The sequence below is a fragment of the Melitaea cinxia genome, chromosome 27 (assembly GCF_905220565.1).
Source record: "Melitaea cinxia chromosome 27, ilMelCinx1.1, whole genome shotgun sequence".
Classification (NCBI taxonomy): domain Eukaryota; kingdom Metazoa; phylum Arthropoda; class Insecta; order Lepidoptera; family Nymphalidae; genus Melitaea; species Melitaea cinxia.
The window spans coordinates 3,557,678-3,585,209 of record NC_059420.1 but is presented as its reverse complement, the minus strand read 5'-3'; the positions used below and the strand labels follow the sequence as shown (position 1 = coordinate 3,585,209).

At 32.9% G+C, this 27,532-nt stretch overlaps 1 protein-coding gene and 1 long non-coding RNA gene across 2 annotated transcripts; both read right to left on the bottom strand.

The window, feature by feature from the left end:
• Nucleotides 1–27,490, bottom strand: LOC123666745 (endocuticle structural glycoprotein ABD-4-like). Its single transcript, XM_045600800.1, has 4 exons — nt 27,227–27,490; nt 1,292–1,397; nt 737–837; nt 1–176 (listed from the first exon to the last, which is right to left on the bottom strand). The coding sequence occupies exons 1-4, from the start codon at nt 27,251–27,253 to the stop codon at nt 36–38; spliced, it is 375 nt and encodes a 124-aa protein (XP_045456756.1). The 5' UTR covers nt 27,254–27,490; the 3' UTR covers nt 1–35.
• On the bottom strand, nt 19,793–20,166 carry LOC123666746. Its single transcript, XR_006745321.1, has 2 exons — nt 19,976–20,166; nt 19,793–19,847 (listed from the first exon to the last, which is right to left on the bottom strand). It is a non-coding gene; the product is annotated as an uncharacterized LOC123666746 (long non-coding RNA).
• Nucleotides 27,491–27,532: the final 42 nt, after the last annotated feature.

Below are 27,532 nucleotides of genomic sequence, written 5' to 3'. Positions count from 1 at the left end.
ATTTAATATATAACATTTTAATCAATCTTTAGTCACTAGTTATAATCTCTTGGTGGTAACGACGCTAAATAGTCCAGGGCGCGCTGTATTTGAGGGGGGATGGGGGGTGGCGTGGGCAGGTGTTCTCCCACCGGATGGAAGCCGTTCTCGTCTGCCTTGTACAGCAAGTTGATCACCTGGAAAATTACATTATTATAAAATAATAATTTTAGGTTATTGTATAGCTAAGCAGCTATTTACCGTTGCATTTTTTTATGAATTTATCGATTAAAATTTTATTTTCTTTTTTTTTATATCACTAGGTCGGCAAACAAGCGTACGGCTCACCTGATGGTAAGCGATTACCGTAGCTTATAGACGCCTGCAACACCAGAAGCATCGCAAGCGCTTTGCCGACCCAATCCCCAATCCCCCCAGGAGCTCTGGTCACCTTACTCACCAACAGGAACACAATACTGCTTGAAAACAGTATTATTTTGCTGTGATCTTCTGTAAGGTCGAGGTACTACCCCAGTCGGGCTGCTCCATATTTTGAGCAGGAAATTCCTGCTGTGCCCTACCTCAGTTAATTAGTCAGTTTTAAATAAACCTTGTTTTGATGTAAACGAACAAAAGTAAAAGAAGGATAATTCTTTTTTGGAGCCGTGTGAAAGTTATACGCCTACATATTATAATAGCAATAAGTTCCGTAGTATCAAAAGCATTAGATACATAGAGCATAAAATAGGTGATTCACCTGTCCATCTGGCGCGGTGTACTGGTACTGCCCCTCCACCAGGAGACTGGGTTCAGGGTTCGCCTGCACCGAGCCTCGCTGCTCGTGATAAATACCACCTTCTGAAAAAGAATATGCAGTATTTGGTCATAGTCGTAGATCAGTTTTTAGTTATTATTAGTTGTTATTAATATTATAAAGATTCTGTCTTTTTTCTTAACTCGATAATCTCAGGAACTGCTGGTTTGAATTGTTTTTTTTTTTGTGTTAGATAGCCTATTTATCGAAGAAGGTTATAGACTAAATAATATTTTCTTACGTTTTTTTTTTTTCTTCAAATTATGCGGAAGAAACCGCATAGGAACAAATATACTTTCCATTGGTGAATCTTAATAAATAAAATAAAAAACAAGGGGTACCTTCTAAATTAAATTTTTAATTCTATTTAGAATATTAACAAGCCTAATTTAACTGATTAATTATTTGAAATCTGCTGTATTGATATTTAGAAAATGTTGTATTTAAATATGATAAAAGAGAATTTTCTGTATGCGATTTCTAATGAAAAAAAAATACCAGTCTGTATCGCCCATTTGTAGGAGCCATCAGCGTGAGGTCCGTCAAAATCATTCCTCAAAATGGCGTCGTTTCTTTGACAAGATGCCAGTACGATGGTAGACAACTAAAACAAATTTAACTTCATAATAATACATTTTATTGACTAAATATGAATTATACAATATTTAATTTAATGATGTAGTCCACTAAACAGTGGCACCACTTCCTGGTAAAGTGAATCTAGCGCATAACCTATTGATTGATAGTTTATCTGGAGGATATAAAACAGGCTATCTGAGCATTCAGGGCCTATTTTACTGAAACATTTATAATATAATAAGTATAATTAAGTCAGCCTATAACATCCCGCTGTTGCGCAAAGGCCTCTTTTTCCATATATAAGCTTAATTCACCATGCTGCTCTACTGCGGGATGGTGGATAAAATATATATGGTTTTAAGCTAATGCCATCACTTTTCATATTTAAATTTATATTTTTTCGGGGGCTTACAACGTTAATTGTTTTGTAGAGGTATAGGAAATATTGAAATATCATCACTCATCATCACCATCACTTTAGCCTAATACAGTCCACTGCTGGACATAGGCCTCCACAAGTTCGCGCCAAAAATGGTGTAAACTCATGTGTTTTGCCCATAGTCACCACGCTGGCGGGTTGGTGACCGCAGGATTGGCTTTGTCGCACCGAAGACGCTGCTGCCCGGCTTCTGTGCATTTCAAACCCAGCATTTAGATGGTTATCCCGCCATCGGTCGGCTTTTTAAGTTCCAAGGTGGCAGTGGAACTGTGTTGTCCCTTAGTCGCCTCTTACGACACCCATGGCAAGAGAGGGGGTGGTTATATTCTTAATGCCATAACCACACAGCAAATATTAAATTTTGAAATTTAGGGAATATTTATTATTTTTATTTTAGTATACAAATACAAATATCTGTCCCAACAGAGATATCTCATAGAACCCGCGACCTCTGGTGTTAAGGTGACTATCCACTACATCATAAAATTTATCGAAATAAATTAATTAAACAAATATTTATTTATTTATTTATTTATTTACTCTTTATTGTACACCACAATATGCAAATACAAAATAATAATAATACAGACAACTTAAGAATGTGTAGTACAAGAGGCGGTCTTATGGCTAGTTAGCCATTTCTTCCAGACAACCCAAATATGTATTCTTGTATCGGCCGTGTAATTCTAGAATTATTACGTTTAATATCTTCCGCATTCTCATATCTATACTAATATTATAAAGCAGAAAAGTTTGTTTGTTTGTTTGTATATACGCACTAATCTCAGAAAATAGAGGTTCGAATCATAAAATCCGTTTTTGTTGGATAGCCCATTTACCGAGAAAGGCTATTTTTTTTTCTCAAATCAACACGTGTGAAACTGCGAGGCACAACTAGTTTAATATATAAAACAAATAAAACAGGTAAGCGTAAATCATTTACCGATCACAACGGTAAATAAAGATGTGATGAGTTAATACATTATTTACATATTAAGATTAAATAATTAATTTAAAGATTATTTATAAGATTTGTATTATTATTATTTAAGTTATGATGTTTCACTAAAGGTCTCTTTGACTAGTTATTGATAAAGGTGTCTGAAGTATAAGCGTACCCAGCAGATAAAATTTACGATATCCAAATGAATCTACACGCGTCAATTCTGAACAACTGTACCTTTGATTTGTTTTCGTTATTATAAGAACATGTCTATACTAATATTAAGCTGAAGAGTTTGTTTGTTTGTTTGTTTGAACGTGCTAATTTCGGGAATTACTGGTCCGATTTGAAAAATTCTTTCAGTATTAGATAGCCCATTTATTGAGGAAGGCTATAGGTTACTACAAATAAACAAACTTACGTTGCTCTGAAATTAATGAAACGTCATTTAATAGTAGATTAGTAGCCTAGGGCTGTAAGGCATCAATAAAATTGCAGCCCGAGATATTTCCTCGCTGCGCTCGTGCGCCTATAGTTCGAGGGTGCAATTGATGCTTACACCTGATCTTACTATTCTGTTTTACATCTCGATTGTGAAGTAGAAAAAAACTGGCATTACAAGAATAAAACATTTTATTTGTTGAAATTTATAGTAAAATAGCTGACCCGGCGAACTTCGTATCGCCTAACAGTGACTTTTAAGTATTATCACAAATCTTTTGTATGGGAGTATAGAAAAGTGTTGTTTTTAGACCTTTTCAGAAAATTTAATTTTTTTTTTTTAGAATTTTTCTCTCCGTAAGAACCATCCTCGTACTTCAAGGAATATTTTAAAAAAAGAATTAGCGAAATCGGTCCAACCGTTCTCGAGTTTTGCGCTTAGCAACACATTCAGCGACTCATTTTTATATTATAGATGTATAGTAGAAATTGAGCTTCGCCGTTCGATATTTAAAATTGATGAGTATTATACTCACACGAAGACAAGGCTGAATAGCAAAGCGACCTCTGGTCATTGGGCTGAATGCATGATGTCTATTGCCAGTATGATGGTTAGATACGCGAACTTTTTGAAAGAAAGAAGTGTTTTTTTTTTATTACTTACCGCCCTAGGGCTTTTCTAGCTACATTATTATCCTAGAGCGCTAATTAGTCACCTACAAGCTCCATTTGGAGGTAATAAGAACCTACTTATCGAATATGAGAGATGTAAAGTTTATTATTCTACTTATGTTCACAAATTGTACTAATTGCTAAGCGCATAACTCGAGAATGGCTCGACCAATTCGGCTATTTTTTTTTTGTACGATCCTTAAGGCCCACGGAAGGTTTTAATATTAAATAAAATAATAATTTTTACTATAAACTTTTGACAGAAAGTCTGTCCGGGCAGCTAGTTATAAATAACTAATAGTAGATTATTAACCAAGGGGATAACGCAGTGTCTTCCGTCACGGGTGACGATTTAAATCGCGAGCGTAACGAAGGAGTCGAGGTTTACTCCCGAGCGTAGCGAGGGTGTTAAAAACTTAAATCACGAGCGAAGCGAGGGATTTAAGACGAGTCCTGAGTGTAGCGAGGGATTTAATTTCACCCAAGACTAAGACAGCTTTATCACTGAGGAAAATACTCTACTTTTCGTACCATTTGCGAAAAAATTAACACAATAATAATATGAGATAAGCATTTATTAAAAATAATGATAATTAAAACTAAAAGTTAACATGCGAAACATTGGTCCAATTATTGATAGAGTTACATTTTTATTTAATAATCATAACTGCATAATAAATGCGTATTCCTTTTTCAAAAAGATGTATTATATACAAACTCAATGGTGTAAACACAGATGTAGTTCAGTATAAATTTCGGTAAGTATTCCAAATTTAAATCACATTCTCCCCCTAGAGGATGAATGAAATTCAGTACAATTTTCGTTCCCTGTTCTTAACAGATTAAAAATGACTATTGTTATGTTCGCTTTTTGTTGCATAGAATGTCACTTTTTTGAGCAAGTGGTACGAAAATAAACTTTACAACATTCCGCGTGACATCGTTTCATCGCTCTTAATTTAAACTTTAATGACAGCCAGCCAGCGTGGCATAATTTAACTAAAGAGATTCTATGGGAAAGAAGAAATATTTGGCGGTGGGAACGCCGTGTCAACTATAGCTTTGAATAAATACACAATCTAGCAATAATTATGTTTGCTTGCAAATGAAAAAAAAACGAGTTCAAAAACATCGACAAGTCATTCAACATATATAGTCAATAGCACAGTCAATTAAATACGCATAGGTACTACTAATAACTCAAATGTACTCCTCAAATTATGATCAAATTTAATTGAAATAATTGTGTTTGCAGGCAAACGAAGAAAAACCGACTTCAATTATATCGACAAGTAATACAACGTAGGTAAATGAAAAAATTGTCAAGTAAATACGCATTATCAAAGATTACTCCAAAAGTTGTAATCAGATCTCGATGAAATTTTAATGTAACATAATAAGCATCGGCTTAAATTAAATCGCATCGATTACATAATAATTGTGTTTGCTCACAAAGGAAAAAAAACCGACTTCAATTACATCGACAAGTAATACGACGTAGATCGACGAAAAAATAGTCAAGTAACTACGCGTTATCAAAGATTACTCAAAAAGTGGTTATCAGATATCGATAAAATTTATATGTGACCACATGATAAACACCAGCTTTTGATTAAATTAAAAATTATCAAAATCGGTACGCCCAGTAAAAAGTTATTGCGGATTTTCGAAAGTTTCCCTCTATATCTCTGGGATCCCATCATCAGGTCCTAGTTTCCTTATCATGGTACCAAACTAGGGATATCCCCTTTCCAACAAGAAAAGAATTATCAAAATCGGTACATCCAGTAGAAAGCTATGCGGTATAATACAACGTAGATCGACGAAAAAAGCGTCAAGTAAAAACGCATTATTAGATATAACTCGAAAAGTTATTGTTAGATCTCAAATAAATTTAAATGGGACCAAATAACACACACCACCTTTCGATAAAAAAAAATTTGTCCACCCAGTCAAAAGTTCTGATGTCACATACATAAAAAAATACAGTTGAATTGAGAACCTCCTCCTTTTTCGGAACTTGGTTAATAAAAGTACAGACAAATTGAGAATCTCCTTCGATTTTGAAATCAGTATAAAGATATTATAATGACACATGAACTCAGTAATATAAATAGTGTGTGATGAAGCAATAGGCCCCGTATAAGGGCACGGCATATTGATTCTAAACTATGTGAAAAATACATTTATAAACATGTAACACTTTCCGTCTGTTTGTAAGCGTTACGAAACAGCAATAGCTACGTCAAAAGATAAGTATAGAATAAAATTGGCCAATTGTAGATCGAATTTACATTCAAATAGTTTCATTTCAAAAAGCTTAACAAAATTTATTTTTGAATGTCGATAGATCAATTGATTCAGACTGGAACATCGCATTGCTAGGCATAGGCGGTCTTTTGCGGGTTGACGGATATATATTCCTACTATGAGTTACGATTGATATCAGGTTTTTATGATAACAACCGGGTCTTAACGTGCTCTCCGAGGCACGGTTGAGAAACCTAAAAGGACAGAAATCCAAACCGGAAAGAAACATTTGTAGAAATAGCAACATCTATCCCGAGCGGGAATCGAACCTGCAGACCGTCGATGTTTTAGGCGCCAGACTATTTCACTATAATACTGTGGTAAGCTTCACTTAACATTTAATGTTTGTTTCATATCAATCGGTTCATAAATAAAAAAGTTATGCCAATTTAAAAAATCACGTTGAACATGTAAAGTTACTATTCCACGCGGACGAAGCCGCGAGAACTGCTAGTCATAAATATAATCTTGAAACGAAAAAAGACAAACAGCCAGACAATAATTAATATATCATTGAGACGATATTGTACATCCGTTTCATACCATAATTACTTCTTACATACATATATGGCATTAATTTTAGCTACTGCGCCTATGTTTAACAGAAGCGGTATTTAAAATATTTACCTTCCGGTAAGTAAATACTTTAAATAAAAAATACACATTCAACTTCATAAAATAATATATTTTATAATGCTTTACATGACTTTAATGGCTTGTTTGAATAAAAAATATATTTAATGATGATCTTATGTAAGGTTTAGACTGTTAGTATTTTTCGTTTGAACTCTTTTTAAAATATTTTATTTATTTATTTATTTAACAATTTATATACACTAGGATAGCAAAAGGAAATAGCTCTTATAAACAATGCTGGTATAAAGGCACTACTTATCCCATAATGGAATCTCTTCCAGTAGTCCTGCCACAGGAAACTTATAGAACAGTCGCAAAATTAGCGTGAACAATCTAAAAATATTTAGAATAAAAATATAATTATACTATTTATATATTAATTATACATAATATTTATTGATAATAATAATTTAAAATAATTATTTTTTTTTTGTCATATGTCTTACTGTGCAATTATCAATTATTATTTATTATAATTAAAGGACTCCAGTGGTAATATTACACTGTCTTACTAAGTATCTAAATTATTACATACTATTTATCGTACATTGTAACAAAATACATCAGTCTACAAAATATACAACCAACTCTGTGATGCGCGTAGTGTTGCAGGTATGTATATAGGCTACGGTAATCGCTTACCTCACACACTCACAGCAGGAAATTTCCTGCTCAAAATATGGAGCAGTTTAACTGGGGTAGTACCTCGACCTTACAAAAAATCAATGCTAAGTTTTCACAGTTTTCAAGAGTGTTATGTTCCTTGTTGGAGATTAAGGTGACCACAGCTCCTGGGGTCGACAACGCGTTTGCGATGCTTCTGGTGTTGCAGACGTCTATAAGCTACGGTATTCGCGTACCATCAGGTGAGCCGTACGCTTGTTGAAGACAAATAAAGTCAAATAATAAATATATATATATATATATATATATATATATATATATATATATATAAATTGTCGTGACTGTGAACGCAGCCTTATATTTTTTACAACTAAAATAAACACGTAAAACTAAAAAAAATTCGATGATAGATAATGTCAGTCAATATATTTTATTACAATAACTAACTGTGCACCGCGGTTTCACCCGCGTTAATTCGAGGAAAACATACTAAAACCTATACTAATAAATGGAAAACCGGTTTATTTGTTTGGTTATACTGCGAAAACTACTGAACCGATCGGAATAATACTTATACCATAAGATGCAGCGAGTTTTAGAGAAAGTTTTAGTATATGATATGTTGGTGATTACTTATCATGTAAGAACATATGGACGGACAAGATGGCTAGTATTATAAGTAGTATAATTATAGCCTTCCACCGTAAATGAACTATCCAACACAAAAATATTTTTGCAATTCTTACTTTTAAAAAAATAACCAAGACTTTTTAGTACATTTATTACATGTAATTATTATAAAATTGCAATGAACTTATTCTAATGAGACAATACTGATCTATGCTTGTTGATACAAGAGATTTCAGATATTGTAGATAGATAAATAGATAATTCAGATATTGTACGACAAATCTATATAAATAAAAATGAATGTTGCTAAGCGCATAGAGAATGGCTCGACGAATTCGGCAATTTTTTTTTTTTTTTGTATGTTCCTTATGAGTGTATGCTACCTCAAATTGCTTATTTTCCACTCGGCAGGATATCCATATCTTCCAAACTACTAAATATTTAAGTTTGAAATTTATGTATGGTAAAGTTCAGGACATAAACTATCTTTCATATGTTTCGAAAACGCGATTTCATAAAATTTTCTCGATACAAAAAATCGCAAAATTACCTCTATTTTTGTATTAAAACCTTAATATCTCAATATAGAAGTTATGGACTTGAGATTAAGCATGGTAATTGAAATAAGTATGAAGAACATTTTATATGTTGCGTTTTTTAAAAATAACTATTGATAATGTTTGTGGGAAAATACATATAATTCGCACGATAAACAACCAAGCGCTCTCAATTCTCATGTGTATTTAGTAGGGGTGAAATCTGAATTCGAGTGTAGCCCATTAAGGCCCACGAAAGGTTTTAATACAAAAAAAACACTATTTACTTTTGACAGAACGAAGTCTGTCCGGGCAGCTAGTACAATAATATAATCTATTAAGAAAATTTAAGAATGCTGATATGAAATTATAATTGAAGTCACAGGTTGCAAAGGTCGGTCTCCAGTCGTGCGTCGGAGCTGACACACACATTTTTTATTTGTTACCTCATAACTTTTCACTGGGTGAACCGATTTTATCAATTTGGTGATTCTTTTGTATTTGAAAGTTGCTGTTTGTCATGTTTCCAAATTCAAATTTGATTCAGATCTGACGAGTAATTTTTAAGTTATACCTAATAATATGTATTGTACTACACTTGTAGATGTAGCTGAAGTCGATTTTTGAAGTCATACTTCTCTTGGCGGGTTAGGGAAAAATGATGAGAGTAAGGTTTCACGAAGCGCGCGCACACCGTCATAAAAAACCGACACCCTGAAGTTAGCTAGTTAACGAAGAAGAAGTTAGCAACGTGAAGTTAGCTAGACAATGAAGTATAACTTCTTACGTGCGTACATAAGTACACACACACTTTTTTTTAGAATAAAAACAATTTTCTTAACGCGAATATATATATGCCTTCAATAAAGACGCCATTCACCTTAGGACAGTTGCAAGAAACATTAAATAAATGTCATCTGACCTTAGGTTAGGTTAACCTCACATTCGCTGTCAAAACTGACAGGGTCAGACATGTACCCAATTGACATGTTGAAGAGCCATACATCACATTAATATTAATAGAAACGTTATGGAGCTGTCAACTAATTATCGTTAAGCAACAGTCGTGGGTTTGATTCCAATTTGAAGCAGATATTTTTATTGGTTCTAATGTTTATCGTTCTAGTATTTGTCATCAGCTCATATATTATTTTATATATATATTTAAAAAAAAATTATATATATTTTTTTTCTTTTTTACAAATAAGTACATAGCCAATAAACTCACACGAAGTACCTAATATGTCAGTATTAATATATTATCACTTAATGATTTTTTTTTAAATTTTTAAAATATGTTTTCTTATTAATGGTCAAAGGTACAATTACATAAAATCTTCCTATAGTTAAAGCGATTAAAATTTATACATAGATGTTTCTTTATAGATTAAAGTGATATACCAAAGGATTGAGTAAATAAAAAAAGTTCAACTACTATCGTAGTGAATTGAGTATATAGAAAAAAATCGACAACAAGAGTAGCAACAAAATTGATAACGGAGAATGTAATTTCATAATAAGCATAAATCTAATAAATAAAATATCCTACTGTCTCGTTAAAAAACTATTACTTAAAATAATAATTATTATTAAATAAATCTCTAACAATTAAGTAGATAAATACATTTTAATCTTTTATATTTTGTCATTACCGCATAATTAAATATGGAATCTTTTAAAATATTTTTTTAATAAATCATTTATCACAAAACAAAAAACGAACATTGCAAAAACAAAAGTTTGACCTTTTCAAAATCTTTTTTAAAATAGCAAATATAATTCTGACACAAGTAAAGCTTCCAATGACAGTTGAGTCGTAACTCAAGATCTATTCAATGTGTCGCTGAGTTCATTATAAAAACGTAGGACGGCTACAGACAGAGCGGTAAAATCACATTTAAATAAATAATAATTGTTTTTGCTTCCAACAAAAAAAACCCGATAATTATATAACAATACAATATCATTAGAGATAATTGAAAAACTTGTTTAAGATCTGAATCTTGGTTAAATTTTAATGAAACTATACGACAAGCACAACAAGCACCTGCTTTCAAATAAAATATATCTAAGAATCATCAAAATCGATACACCCAGTGAAAAGTTCTGATGTAACATATATAGTATATGTGTGTGCAATTCACACACGTTCTGAAAAACGACGATGATTACGATCTTTTTTTATGTCACTAGGTCGGCAAACAAACGTACGGCTCACCTGATGGTAAGCGATTACCGTAGCTTATAGACGCCAGCAACACCAGAAGCATCGCAAGTGCGTTGCCGCCTACCCCCAATCCGACCCGGGAGCTTTCAGGTCTCGTGAAAAAGGTCGTAAGCGCCATGCAAAACACGTTTTGAGCAGTAAGTATTCTATTTCATTCTCTCCTATGCATCTATGTGTTTGTTTCATTGTCATGACGAATTTGCATTTTATCGAAATCTATATCACATATCATATCCAGCGGAAAGAAGTCACTGCAAATTGTGTCAACAGGGTATTCGATCATTCTTAATGATATTCGTGCCAAAATTGAAGTAAATCTATGCAGTACTTTTTGAGTTTATCCCGGATATACATACAGACAAACAGACAAAAATTCAAAAAACTATATTTTTGGCTGCGGTATCGATTGTAGATCACACCCCAAGTATTCTTTAAAAAAATATTCAATGTACAGTTTTGACTTTCCTACCATTTTATTATATGTATAGATTTCAGTGCAATCAGTATTTTTTGCTTAGAATTGGCATTTGTTCCTTGTGACAAACTGACCATTTTTTGATTTGCAATTAAATACCACCTTTAAATTAGCCAGTATAGTTCAATTAACTAGATTAGTTTTTGTAATGTTTTTTAAAAATATTCACGAACGAATTATATGAAATTTACTTTGTATGTACCCGAGTAGAAATTTTTTCGTCGTCCTTAGAAGGACCGGACCAGACATGCCTAATCAGGACTAGATAAGGCATGTAACGCAGATGATTGGTCTGGACCTGATCAGGATGAGATGAGATTTCCTGATCGGGTCCAGATCAGGAAATCTCATCTCATCTTAATCAGCCGGTTCGGTCCGGTCCTTTTGAAAAACACGAATGTATATTCTTCGAAAAATTGTTTGACAAAAAAAAAGAGAATTGATATTATAAATATGTTACTTAACATAATTATTATGATATTTATTTTCATTTATTTTTTCCAATGTATTATTTATTTATGTTTTTACTTTAAATATTAATTAATTTATTTATTTTTATGTTATTAAATAATTATTATTATTAATTAACTTTTATTTATTAACTTCTACTAATTAACTACTAATTAACTATAAATTACGACTGCTCCACTGTGTAGAAATGGACTCCCTGCCAGACTGTCCTGATAACTGTATATATACTACGTGCGTTTAAAAAAATTAATAGCGAGATTCAGGCTCAGTTCGCGTAATTTCTTTCAGGCTATCCTGATCTGGACCGGACTGGATCCTGATCCAGTATGCCTTACCATACTTGATTATATTTTACATCAGACTATCTTTGTCTGGACCAGACCTGGCCCTGATGGAGCTTGCCGGATCTGGCATGCCTCATTCTACCCTGATCCGGTCCAGATACATGATCTGGTTGAGCCTGACCTTTTTTCCTGACCTAGTCGGGTATGTATGTACTTTTTCTTTTCATACAGACGAATAAATAATTAAGAATATACACTTATTTTTTTTCCAAAACTACTTTAAGACACTTTGAGTAGTAGTTTGCCTTAGGCGTTTAAAAAACTTATGTAAAACGCCTATTTCAAAATAGCCTTTACCGCGTAGTAATCAAACCATAATTGATTTAATATTTTATTATTGATCAATGGTTCTTTCTGTGAGAATATATAAAGAATATTCTTATCTATATATAAAAAATAATGTTTGTCTGTATGTCCTTTATAGAATCGTAATTTATGCATTTGATCATGTCATGATCTTCAGCAAAGTGTTGTGCATGAGCCCACAAAAATTTCTGAGTTGGTACGACCAAAACTAAATTATAGCTTAAAAAAACTAAAAAAACACGCTTTTATAGCTAATCGAACTAAATAGTAGAAAATAATTTTTAATTACAACGAGTTTATATTACAGTAGTAGAAGATCGAACAATCAATCATAATTAATTACTTCAAAATCAAATTATAATAAAATTTAAGTTATTAAGAGAATAATTCAATTCAGAGTGAAAAACGTGGGGTGCATTTTACTATATTTTCTTAACTTTTTACTATGTTTTTATAACTCTCCGCACGTAGATAGTTGCAAGTAGAATAATTATTACATTTAATAAATCAAGCACCAGCTTTATCTCTCTTACTTCCTTACAGGGATCCACGAAAGAATTTATTAATCCTGGCGGTCCTAATAAGGATATTGGGAAACTGTTATTGAATTATTGCATTGTCATCGGTCCTTGATACGTGTGCAAAGTTTGATCAAACTTCTGGAAATTGGTGAAAATTATGCTCAAAGATTCCATTACATACATACATACAACCCAATGAAAGCTAATATAAAAAATAGCGTAAAATAACAGCTAATAAAAGCATGATAAAAAAGCGTAGCAACGCTCGCGGGGTACAGCTAGTTTATTATATTTGGGTTAGGTAACGATTAGATGATTTTGAGGTAAATTGACGATGTTTTGAATACATCGTTTCATTTCTAAAATTGATTTATGACCGTGTAAGAGATTATTTATTTTGTAATAGTATTTATACTTGTGTGTTTTGTAAATTATGTTACTAGCTTTTGCCCCGACTTTGGCTCCGTGGAATAATTAATTTGGGCCGTATTTTAATTTTTAGGTTATTTAATATATTTTTTCTAGAATCTATTTTACAACCATGATGTAGATAAACAAGGAAATTAAATAACTTGAACTGATTGATTTAAGTTTGTAAATATTATTAAACTAAGAAAATACGAGTAAGTAATAAATAATAATGACGTTATAATGTTGATAGTATAAATTTATTTTATTGAATCACTACATAGTATAAAACAAAATCACTTCCAGCTGTCTGTATGCTTAGATCTTTAAAATTACGCAACAGATTTTGATGCGGTTTTCTTTGGTAAATAGAGTGATTCTAGAGGAAGGTTTGTATGTATAATACATGCATAATATTGTAAAGGGACACTGATAATTTTAGAGGTTTCTAATGTACACATTAAACACATTTTTTGCGCTTACACTGCAAACGCTGGCTGAACCTTACGAGATCGATCAAAATAATATAGCACAGTATTATATACCTTAAAAAGGTCTACAAAAAAGCCCTCAATAGTATATGTCTATCTCTTATGGATAACCCACATTAATAATTTTTATCCTTTACTTTTTACGAGAAATAATGGCTTATTTACGAAGCAATTTTAAACAATATTCTTATCCAATTAAGTACCTTAAATACTTTGTATATTTAATACAGAACACTATGGCCCTTTAGAGTATGTAATTTAAATGAATATTTTCGAAGATATTACAGATTTTAAATGCAGGGACATAATGGTAACCGCGCATCGCCCTATAGCAACGACTGGCAGCTATCGCACGAGTTTATCGGAGCTCTCTAGCGAGGAAAGTAACAATTGATATTTAATAAAAACGTGCTTTTCAGCACAATGTAATTCGTACTTATAACTACGATATGATAAATTAAAAATATATATAATCGAAATTGTATGATAGTATTTGAATACTAAAGTCAAATCTTTTACTAAAGTGTTTTTTTTAGAAATTGTACGTTTGTACTTTAGTCGATATTAAGGTTAATTTAATACATTCTGTAGTGTACCTATTTAGTATCAGCATTGCACCCGTGCGAAGCCGGAGCGGGTTACCGGTTTTAAAGAAAAAATTTTTAGTGTTTTAATTTTTATTTATATATGGTCCTGTGTTGTGAAGATTAAATCAGCATCATCATCATTCGAACCTATTTCAGTCCACTGCTGGACATAGGCCTCCACAAGTTCGTGCCAAAAATGCGTGAACTCATGTGTGTTGCCCATAGTCACCACGCTGGGCAGGCGGGTTGGTGACCGCATTGCTGGCTTTATCGCACCTAAGACGCTGCTGCCCGTCTTCGGCCTGTGTGTTTCAAAGCTAGCGGTTAGATAGTTATCCCGCCATTGGTCGACTTCTTAAGTTCCAAGGTGGTACGGGTAAGGGTGGTGGTAGGAACCTTGTTCTCCCTTAGTCGCCTCTTACGACACTCACGGGAAGAGAGGGGGTAGCTATATTCTTTGGTGCCGTAGCCACTAGCACACAGAAGATTAAATAATTGTTACGTTTTTTTTTAAGTTTTCCAATTTGATGTGCGATTTTCTTCGTTTCTCATTATGTAAAACCTTTTACAAAGTGTTAGAAAAGTTTTTCAGAAATAGGCTATAATTGGTCGTATTGTTCTCGAGTTTACGCTTAACTACACATTTACTACTGAGAGTATCGCAGGCCACTGCTGCACATAGACCTCCCCAAGTTCCCGCCAAACATCTCTGTTTTCCGCAATCCTCATCTAGCCTCCACCGACAGTCTTACATACATCGTTGGTCCAGCGGACCACAGGTAGTCTCATACTCCGCTCCAGGACACGCCAGCACCAGCGGCCATTGATCCCGCGACACAGGTGACCAGGCACTTCCACTTGTTTATTTGATAGCTACAAATTTATATATATTGCTACATTTACATATATATCATAATTGAAATATTTATAGCCGGCAATTCTTATCACTGGTAGTCAATTTTTCGTATTTAAAGGCAATTGATTGACTTTTGAAAGAGGCGATCATGTATTAAATACAACCCTTGATTCATAGTTTCATTGAAATTAATCTTTTTTATTATTATTATTAGTCTTGGTGTTTAGCACATAATTTAGTTTGTAAGAAATTTTCTTATGTATAATAATATAAAAAGCATGTGGAGTATACCTGTAACTGGTTGTGCAATTAGCGCAAATAAATTAATATTATACCGTAGATGTAAGTAGCATTGTAACAATCGTTAGTGTACCAAATAAATAAATAAATAAACCCAGACATTTCTTTAAATTCATTAGACATTTTTTAAATTTATTTATTTAAAATACACATCCACAGGCTCTAAACTGATTATCGCTTCAGCCTGTAATATCCCACACATAGGCCTCTTTCCCCATGTAGGAAAAGGATAAGCGCTTAATCCACCACGCTGCTCCAATGCGGGTTGGCGGATATACTATAAGTAACGATTGCTATCAGATGTAAATGATAACAATATAACACGTGGTTCAATAAGTCCCGAGACTAAGTACTAAAAAAAGGTCTTTTTTATAAAATTAATTTTTATTCATCAACATAGTCTCCTCCAAGAGCGATACAGTCCCTCCAACGCTTTTCTAACTTTTCTGTCCCATGTGTGTAGAACGATTTGTCTTTGGCTTCAAAATAAGCCTCCGGTGCTGCGATAACTTCACTATTTGAATCAAATTTCTTACCCTGAAGCATTTTTTTGAGGTCTGCAAACAGCCAGTAATCGCTGGGGGCCAAGTCTGGCGAATAAGGGGGATGAGGAAGCAATTCGAAGCCCAATTCGTTAATTTTGGCCATCGTTCTCACGGACTTGTGACAAGGCGCGTTGTCCTGGTGAAACACCACTTTCTTTTTGTTCATATGAGGCCGTTTATCTCCAATTTCGTACTTCAATCGCTCCAATAAGCACATGTAATAGTCACTATTTATATTTTGCCCCTTTTCAAGGTAGTCGATGAAAAGTATTCCATGCGCATCCCAAAATATAGACGCCATAACCTTACCGGCCGATTTCTGAGTCTTTGGACGCTTCGGGCGGCTTTCACCAGCCGCTCTCGACTCCGCTGCCTGCCGATTGGATTCCGGAGTGAAATGGTATATCCAGGTTTCATCCATTGTTACATACCGACGTAAAAAATCCTTTTTAGCTTTTAGCGCCAAACATCGCTCTGAATCATTGATACGTTGTTCCTTTTGATTAGTTGTAAGCAAACGCGGCACCCACTTAGAAAAAAGCTTTTTCATGGCCAAATTTTTATGTAAAATAGTGAAAACACTACCAGCTGAAATCTTCACTATCTCGGCTATCTCTCGCACTTTTACCTTCCGATCTTCCAATACGATTTTGAGGACTTGGTTAATATTTTGTTGAGTCACTGCTTCATTTGGACGACCTGAGCGTTCCCCATCATTGGTGTCCATGCGACCGCGTGTCCGAAGTCGGCATACCACCGACAAATGGTTGCTTTAGAGGGAGCTGATCCTGCATAACATTTTATAAGCCATTGCTGTGCTTCAACGGTATTTTTTCCCATTAAAAAACAATGTTTTATCAACACGCGAAACTCGTTTTTTTCCATTGTATCGAAATTACAACCATAGCGTCACTTAAATGTTTCAAAATCAATAATTTTATTGTTCCATTTTTAAAAATTTGACACATATTCTTGTATTGATAGCCAGTACTTTTTAAAAATCAAATAGAGTTTTTAATATATGCGCCATTTCCAGGTTAGTCTCGGGACTTATTGAACGATCTAGTATGCTTATGTTATTTGTCAAACATCATACATTACGCTTCTCCTACTTACAACTTACTTTAGACTCCAGATCGACAGTCCTGTGACTGCCTACTAAAGCTAGAACGTGGTCCGACGCAAACAGTATTGTCTATTAAAGTCTCTTAAACTTTTTTTATCTGACCAGTATTTTTTTTTGCATATAGTTTTTTTTTATTTTATACAACTAGGTCGGTAGACAAGCGTACGGCTTGTGTGATGTTAAGCGATTACCGTAGATTATAGACGCCTGCAACACCAGAAGCATCGCAAGCGTGTTGCCGAACCCGATCCCCTCCACGAGCTCTGGTCACCTTACTCACCACAGGAACACAACACTGCTTGAAAGCAGTATTATTTAACTGTGTTCTCACCTCAGTTATTTGGTACTAACACAGATTTAAACCTACGACCTACTTATATGGAACTATAGGTACGGTCGGCCAAGAAAGGGGTGTACCAGTTTTGATTTAGTTTCCTGGTCATCGAAAATTACAACAAGGTTCGTTGTTAAAATATATTACTGAAAGAGACATACAATAATGACGTAAATCGAATTGATAAGTATTCACACGTCATTATTATACATGACATTTTAAACTCTATTAGGTATAAAAATTATATTGTTATCAATGATCAGATAAAGACGGCAATAGAAGTTGTCAGATCGATCTGCAAGCGAAACTGATCTTTATCACCTGTGAATCTCCAAGCGGCATTCAACCTTAGAGTGGTACACCACTTTCTTGACCGACGGTACATAGTTTTGCAATGATACCTATTGATTGAAATGTCAATTGCAAAGTAAGTACGATGGTATTATTCCAGTGAATGGAACGCAGAGGCGGAAGTCTCATCGTGACCTTTAGACTGACCTTCCCCTACTTGTTTGTTAATTAGCTTAGAAACTAATATAAGTATATGCATGGGTTTATAAAGGAGATGTTTGAACTTGATATTATTAGATTGACTTACGTCAATTTAGCACTTTAAACACGGATTCATGATTTGATAATCTTCTGAAAATATCGTTTAAGAAATTTAACTTTGAGATTGTCATTCAAAATTTATATTAAAAGGTATTTAATAGCTAAGGTTTAATTTGTAACATTTATTTCGAACACTTATAGTTTATATAGAGCGCAGAATGATAATATTGTTTTTAAATTATCCATAAAAATATATTAAAGCAAAAAAAAATATAACATACACTATCCTGTATTTGACATACACACGTATACATGTATACTATTTTGTTATTATAGAAGTACAGTCTTTGACAATAGAACCGTAATAATGTTCAAACCTATCATTTAAATTAATTATGGTCGAATTTCGACCACTGGGCGACCACTACTAATACACTACACTACACTACACTAGTAATCTATACATATAATAAAATGGTAGGAAAGTCAAAACTGTACATTGAATATTTTTTAAAAGAATACTTGGGGTGTGATCTACAATCGATACCGAAGCCAAAATATGGTTTTTAGAATTTTTGTCTGTTTGTCTATTTGTCTGTTTGTCTGTATGTATGTCCGGGATGAACTCAAAAAGTGCTACGTGGATTTACTTCAAATTTGGCACGAATATTATTAAGAAGTCGGGTCAACATATAGGCTACATATTATCACGCTATCACCTACGGGAAACGAGCAGTGAACCTTTATTTCTTCAACGCATTCTGTAAAAACGCGTAATCTAACGACGCATATTTGAATGTTGTTGTTATTATGTTAATGCTATAAGCTAGCTTCACACTATAAATAAAGACATTCTGTAGTATTATCTATCGTTGTGTCCATTTATTATAAATATTCTTTGACGATTAGCAGGAAAGTGGACATAGGGTGCCAATCAAACCACCAATTGCAAATTCATGCGACGTTTCGATCCTTTATTGGACCATCATCAGGCATCTATAAAATATAAAATCATTGAAGAAAGCTGTATACATAAACCAATCCACAACAACAAACAAACAAAAAGAAACCAAATCCTCAGTACCTTTACATACGGTAGTCAAAAGACATCTCCCCGTCAAAGTTCTTTAAGTAAGATTCTAAATTCCAAACATTATATACTATTTTTTTAAGTTATATTCTAAACTTTAATCTCTAAATTTTGAAAATTTAAACTACAACATTTGAATTTATTAGGTAACAATATGCACACTTTTAAGTTATTAAGTTTTTAATTTTACAATTTCAAGGCATCAAATTCTCCGAACTTGACTATTGAACTGCATCTAAAACATCAATCATATATGTACACACAAAAAACCATCAAAGACTGACAATATCCACATAACGATCAACAACCAACATTTTATATTACCTTTACATATGTTAATTAAATTTATAATTTTTTTCCCCCTATTTTGGTTCTTTTAATTTATATTATTTCTACCCACATGTATTTTTCTTCAATTTTATATATTAATTTTTATTATTCATTATTTAAATTGTTAAGATTTACAAAATATTAGTCATTTCTTATCAAATTGTCATTAAAATTAAGTCATTTAAAATTGGCTAGTTACAAAATTTACATTAATATTTCTATTTTGTAGTTATTGCTCTTTAAATTTACATTTTGTTCTCCAACCTCTTGTATTTTCATGTCTAAAACAACAAATTATACATAAGCCATAGCCGAACACGTTACATTGTACAAGAAACAAACTACCCACTACAAGTGTACTAAATACGGATTATGAACTATAATCATTATAATACAGGCTTTTACTCACATATAGTCGCATCAATACATATTTGTGATTATTAAATTACATCCTCCAATTAGTTTTTTAATTTTAATTTTTTTGTTAACGGTCGAAAAACACGTCACTCCACATGGATGTCACAACTGTCAAAAAACCCCTCGTTATGTCTGATTGAACACAGATGTTACATGCAAATAATTATCAAAATGCCAAATATTACCACTTACATCATACCCATGGGCCAAGGCCCAAACCTTAATATGTTTTACAACTTTTTCTCCATAATTTTGTTTGATGTTATTATTTGATAAGAAATGACTAATATTTTGTAAATCTTAACAATTTAAATAATGAATAATAAAAATTAATATATAAAATTGAAGAAAAATACATGTGGGTAGAAATAATATAAATTAAAAGAACCAAAATAGGGGGAAAAAAATTATAAATTTAATTAACATATGTAAAGGTAATATAAAATGTTGGTTGTTGATCGTTATGTGGATATTGTCAGTCTTTGATGGTTTTTTGTGTGTACATATATGATTGATGTTTTAGATGCAGTTCAATAGTCAAGTTCGGAGAATTTGATGCCTTGAAATTGTAAAATTAAAAACTTAATAACTTAAAAGTGTGCATATTGTTACCTAATAAATTCAAATGTTGTAGTTTAAATTTTCAAAATTTAGAGATTAAAGTTTAGAATATAACTTAAAAAAATAGTATATAATGTTTGGAATTTAGAATCTTACTTAAAGAACTTTGACGGGGAGATGTCTTTTGACTACCGTATGTAAAGGTACTGAGGATTTGGTTTCTTTTTGTTTGTTTGTTGTTGTGGATTGGTTTATGTATACAGCTTTCTTCAATGATTTTATATTTTATAGATGCCTGATGATGGTCCAATAAAGGATCGAAACGTCGCATGAATTTGCAATTGGTGGTTTGATTGGCACCCTATGTCCACTTTCCTGCTAATCGTCAAAGAATATTCTGTAGTATATTTAGTATCAGCATTGCACCCGTGCGAAGCCGGGGCGGGTCGCTAGTAATAAATAACGTAGAAAGGACTCGTAAAAAACCTTGTGCGGTTCAAATATTAGCTAATAATATTTATATATAAAAATACGAAAAATGTCAAATTAAAACAACCAGCATAAAATATGAATATGCTAATGTTCGCTTGCGAAAGCATTGATGAATATATAATGTTATAGTATGTAAATTATGGAAAATATATTAGTGTTTTACCTTCGCTAAATAAAATTACAATAAGAAACGAGTGTGCTTTAGACTATGTGACTGAAGTAAAACTTCTTTAGCTCCATATATTGCCATCCATATATATATATATATATACTAGCTGACCCGGCAATCGTTGTCTTGCCGCTAAACGCTATTAAAAATAGGGGTTGATGGTAGAGGGTTGAAAATTTAGGGTTGTATATATTTTTTAATGTTGTATCATAAAAAAATAGAAATTAAAAATTTTGTCTAAAAAATAAAAAAAAAACTTAGGGGGTTATATATATATATATATATATATACATAGCACTATATACAACTCTCGTCACGCATTCACCAGCTTACTCCCAAAGTCAAGCGTGCCTAAGCCTGCTGTGTAAGCTGAGGACGCAACGAAAAAAATTGTATATTATAATTCTTTTTTTACAAATATATAGAAAAAAACACATCTAAACAAAATACATTTTCATTTAATTTTTATTTTGTTTACATAGGTAAGTATATATTTATCAAAAAAAATTAGCAATAACAGTTGGCTGTTAACTACAAACACAAGCATTAAGTTGCTTACCGTAGTAGGAACAGACGACTGTGTGTATGTATATGGTAAAAAGATTTATAGTCTGGTAAAGTAGTGGGTCATTTTCTCTCTCATAATAATCTCTACGTGAATGACGTCACAGGCGGCAGCTAGAATAGTGTAATCCTCTGTTATTCAATGTAAGATAACAATCAGTTCAGCCTAATACACTGCTGCACTGCTGGACATAGGCCTCTTCAAGTTCGCGTCAAAAATGGCGTGAACTCATGTGTTTTGCCCATAGTCACCACGCTGGGTAGGCGGGTTGGTGACCGAAGACAATACATTCCTTTAATTCAAAATAATTCAACGATTACGCTCGAAAACTTAGATGTTGTTGCACAGATTTGAACTCGTGTCACGCGATGTCGCTGTAGTTGAAATGGGAGGTCCTCAATTAGATATTGCAATATTCATGTACTTAAAATTTATTATATACTAGCTGCCCGGACAGACTAAGTTTTGTCAAAAGCTAATAGTAATTTTTTTTAGTATTTAAACCTTCCTTGGGTCTTAAGGAACATACAAAAAAAAAATAGCCGAATTGTTCGAGCCGTTCGAGTTATGCGCTTAGCAACATTCATTTTTATTTATATAGATATATACACATAATTATAGCCTCCACTGGTGGTAAGAAGATAGAATGATAACATTCATGCCTTTCTATGCCCTGTCCTATAGGATAGGGGTATACCCAAAGATTGTCTGGAAGAAATCGTTTTTCTCGCTCGCCTTTGTACATCTCCCTTTAATTGTAGCTACTATTTTTGTTTGTTTCTTTTCATGGTGTACAATAAAGAATGGGCAAAATCGCGTGCAATTTATATTATAACTAGCTGACTCGGCAAACGTTGTCTTGCCGCTAAACGCTATTTAAAAATAGGGGTTGGTGGTAGGAGGGTGAAAATATAGGGTTGATTGTATTTTCAACGCCAAATCATAATAAAATAAAAAATAAATAATTTATCTAAAAATTAAAAAAAAATTAGAGCTGGACTACCCTTAACATTTAGGGGGATGAAAAATAGATGTTGTTCGATTCTCAGACCTACCCAATATGCACATAAAATTTAACGAGAATCGGTCAAGCCGTTTTAAAGGAGTTTAATTACAAACACCGCGACACGAGAATTTTATATATTAGATTATATTTTATGATTATGTAACTAGCGGTATTAGAAGACTTTGTCCTGCCTGAAATAGCGGACGGACGGTTTGCGGGTTCGATTCCCGCTCGGGATGGATATTAAAATTTATACAAATATTTTCTTCCGATTTAAATGTCTGTCCTTGTGAGTCTCCCCACCGTGCCTTTACCAAAATTCCTAAGCGCCTATCACTTATCAAAATGAAATCTATACTCATATTATAAAGCTGAAACTACTACTTCGAATTGAAAAATTCTTTTTGTGGTCGATAGCCCATTTACCGTCGAGGGCTATAGGCTATAGCTAATGCGGATGAAACCACGGGGCGAAGATATTATATAATATATATTATTATTATATATTGTATATAATATTATTATTACCATCCAACTGCTGGCTTTGAAATACACAGGCCGAAGACGGGCAGCAGCGTCTTCGGTGCGACAAAGCCAGCCCTGCGGTCACCGACCCGCCTGCCCAGCGTGGTGGCTATGGGCAAAACACATGAGTTCACGCCATTTTTGGCCTATGTCCAGTAGTGGACTGCGAAAGGTTGCTGTGATTGTGATTATATATTGTTAAAATAATTCATTACAGCCTATACAGTCCACTGCTGGACATAGGGCTCCACAAGCTTACGCCAAAAATAACGTGAACTTGTGTGTTTTGCCCATAGTCACCACGCTGGGCAGGCGGGTTGGTGACCGCAGTACTGGCTTTGTCGCACCGAAGACGCTGCTGCCCGTCTTCAGCCTGTGTATTTCAAAGCCAGCAGTTGGATGGTTATCCCGCCATCCGTCGGCTTCTTAAGTCCCAAGGTGGTTGTGGAACCTTGTTGTCCCTTAGTCGCCTCTTACGACACCCACGGGAAGAGAGGGGGTGGCTAAATTCTTTAGTGCCGTAGCCACACAGCACAGTTAAAAAAAGTGTTAAAATAATAATCACACAAAAATATAAATGTTACTTTAGGAATATATAAAATTCAATTTACAATTCTCATATTGTTACTTTATTACAAATATGACTGCTAATAATATACTAATTTAGAAGAACATAAAAATTTAAGATAATTTATGTGTCAAATTAACCCATGACCCGTCCGTTGTGGCATTCAAATAAAAATCGTTTTAATCTCGCCGTACATCATATACTTTACAACCAGTGGCAAAGATTTGCGCGAGATGTCACATTTAGGGATAATGGCATCCCACTGTTGGGCATATGGTGTGTAGGAGAAGAATAAACGCATGTAGGTATATATATTCATATCTTTTTGAGACGGCGAGTTTCCTAATTTATAACTAACTGCTAAAATTTGTATTACGATTTACAATTGTTACAACTATCGTTATAGATAAGTTCTCTTAACATAGGCGAACGCACGGTGGGACAAAATGAGGCATTTGCCCCATTCTGACTTAAAGGCAGTCGTTGATATTATAGATTTTAATAAGGAATCTTTAAGTAGAATGTGTCAAATTGCAGAATCAGAGACAAGTATTGTTTAGGAATTTAAAACTTTGTTCGTTCGATGTCGGGGCAGTGCAAAGTATTCAATCGGATCCCTTATCAGAATCTGCTAGAATGATTTTTGATTTTTATAAATCATCCCTTGTTGATTTATGTAACTAGATTTTAGTAATTGAGGTATTTTTGTTTAAGTTTTTTTTTTTAGTGCGTGTTGCGATTATTTTGTAAAAGTTACAACGGGACTGGCGTGTCCTTGTAGGACAAAAGTCCCATATCAATAAAAGAATTAAAAAAATTAGATCTGGCCAAAATCTCCGCAAGTTATTATTGTAGTAGTGTGAAAGTAAATGAAAAAAATTTTTTTCATTAACTACAATGGCTTCACGCAGCCGCCATGTTTGATTTTTTTTAATGTCACCTATCTAAGAACACTTGGGCAGCTAAGACGAACCTAACGATACCTCGATTATGTAAATCCGTTCAGTGGTTCTGGAAATATGAGGTAGTAAAGAATATTACATACAAATATACATACATACAAGATACGCGCGAAAAACATAACCCTTCCTTGGCAGTCGGGTAAAAATGTCAGTAATTAAAAGGAATTTAAGTTTCTCCTACTTATCGAGTTTCGCATTTATTTGTTTTCCCCATCCCTTATATTCTGGTTACGCCCATGACTCTAAATAATATATTTTAAGTGGTAGTATACAAGATTTCCAGAAAATATTTTGACTAGCATCTCATCACGAATACATACAAGTACATTTTGTAAAGTCATCCCGATTTGTATGTCAAAGTCCTGCTTTAACCTGGAATTGCAATACCAATTCTATGAGAAAATAAATAATAATTTGAAAATAAAAACTAAAAACACGTTCTTATAAATAAACCAAACTAATAATTATGTTTGCTCGCAAACGAAAAACCGACTTCAACTACATCGACAAGTAATACAACGTAAGTAGTCGAAAAAAATTAAGAAACGCACTTGTCGTCACTACGATTTCCGAGGGTTTCCCTTGATTTATCTGGGATTCCATCATCAGATCCTGGTTTCTTTTTCCTTATCGTGGCACCACACCTGGGATATCTTCTTTCCAACAAAAAAAGAATTATCAAAATCGGTTCATAAACGACGAACATAGGTATATAAAATATATATATATTTAATAGATTAAAAAGGAATACTCTTATCGAATTAGTGTATTGTCATCAGTCTTCGTTAATTCTGATAGGTTTATATGAATTCAGAACGTTTGAAGTGGAACAAAGTGAAGTTCAAAGGAGTCGGTTACATACAACACAGGCGAAGCTAATAAAAAGCGTGTAAAATAAAAAGCGATTAAAAATTTACCACCCCTTTTGTAACCAGTGGAGGAAATAATATAAGGAGTGATATATTTTAAACTAGCTGGTACCCGCGGCTTCGGCTGCGCAGGATTAGTAAGTACTTCGAGTAGCTTATTATCTTCTCAATATCTATCTTTTTACCAAAATTCATTAAAATCGGTTCTGCGACATAAAAATCAATTTGTACTACCAAATGTACATTAAAATAAGTATATCATCAATTTTTATTGTATTTATGGTTCACTGTTTTTGAGATAATGGCTTACTCATAAAAGATAGATATATGCTGTCGCGGACTTTTTTGTAGGACTAATTGAGATAAACATTTCTCTCATACATTATATACGTGTAAACTACTGTGAAATGTTTTTATTATTATTATTATTATTAAGCCATTAATTTATCCTTAAAAATAAATAAATCAAATTTTTTTTTGTAAATCAGTAGTTATTTTTTCTTTATTAAGTACCTCTAGTTTCGAGTAAAGGCCTCTTCCATTTTACTCCAGAGTTTAATGTAAGACAACTCAAAGAAAGGAAGTTATAAGTAAAAATATGTGACAATATATTGTTTTCTAATGTTTACGCAAATTTCACTCATTATAACAAAACAACTGTTTCGTATTTTATCGCGGTTTATTAAGTTTTTTAAATGCCTGTCGTTTCGGATACTTTACCGCAACCATGGTCACGGGATGGCATTTAAATAACTTAATAAACCGCGATAAAATCCGAAAAAGATGTTTCATTATAATATCTGACATTAAAAAATAAAGTTCTGACACTAAAAAGTAAATCTGTAAATTAAAAAATAAAGCGAAAATTCAAAAAATCCCTAAGTACGGAAATAATTATATTAAAATATGAATGAATACAATTTTTTTTTCAAAAGTACCTTACATAATTTTGGAAAAGAGCTGATATTATTCTAACTGCTGGATCAATTTTTATCAAACATAGCTAGGAACCGTCTAGATCACATAGCTAGGAAACTCGCTTACTCGTAAAAAACTGTATCGAAATCGGTCTATCTGTTTGAGAAGTACGACGGCACAGTAGGACACACAGACATTGGCGTCAAACTTGTAACACCTTTGTGCTTCGGGGATTAAAAATTTTATGTACTAAAATATAATCTACGTCTAATTGACAAAAAAAATTATATAAGTTTATGATCTGATTAAATGTCTGCTCTCATTCACAATATTTATATTTTATATTTTATATTTTATATTTTATATTTTATGTTTTATATTTTATGTTTTATATTTTATATTTTATATTCACACTTAGGAATAGAAGAAAGTTTCTTTATTTTTTTTCCATAAGTTTACCATTTACATGTATATAGTATAAAACATAGGTATTTTTACCAACGAACACGCTTAAATTATAATTACAAATTTGTATTTATATTTATATTACAAATTTGTATTTATGTATAATTGTAAATAAGTTATTAAAAATATAGTAATGAACTTACCAAGAATATTACAATTGTGATTTTCATTTTCAATGAATTTATAACGAAAAAATATAAAACTTCTAAGAAAAAAATATATAATAATTAGTCCATAAACACTAACACATACTTAAAAAAAAAAACAGAATAAAACCTCCTTAATCTTAAATCAAAATGTAATCTGTATCGAAAATATTTTCGCGCGCAATATTTTTACAGATAACAAATACAAAATAACGAAGGTGTTGTTCATAGGAGGTTTTTACCTTCACTGAGTTAGTGTAAGTGAATGAACACAACTTATGACCTTTTACCTGCGTAACCGCT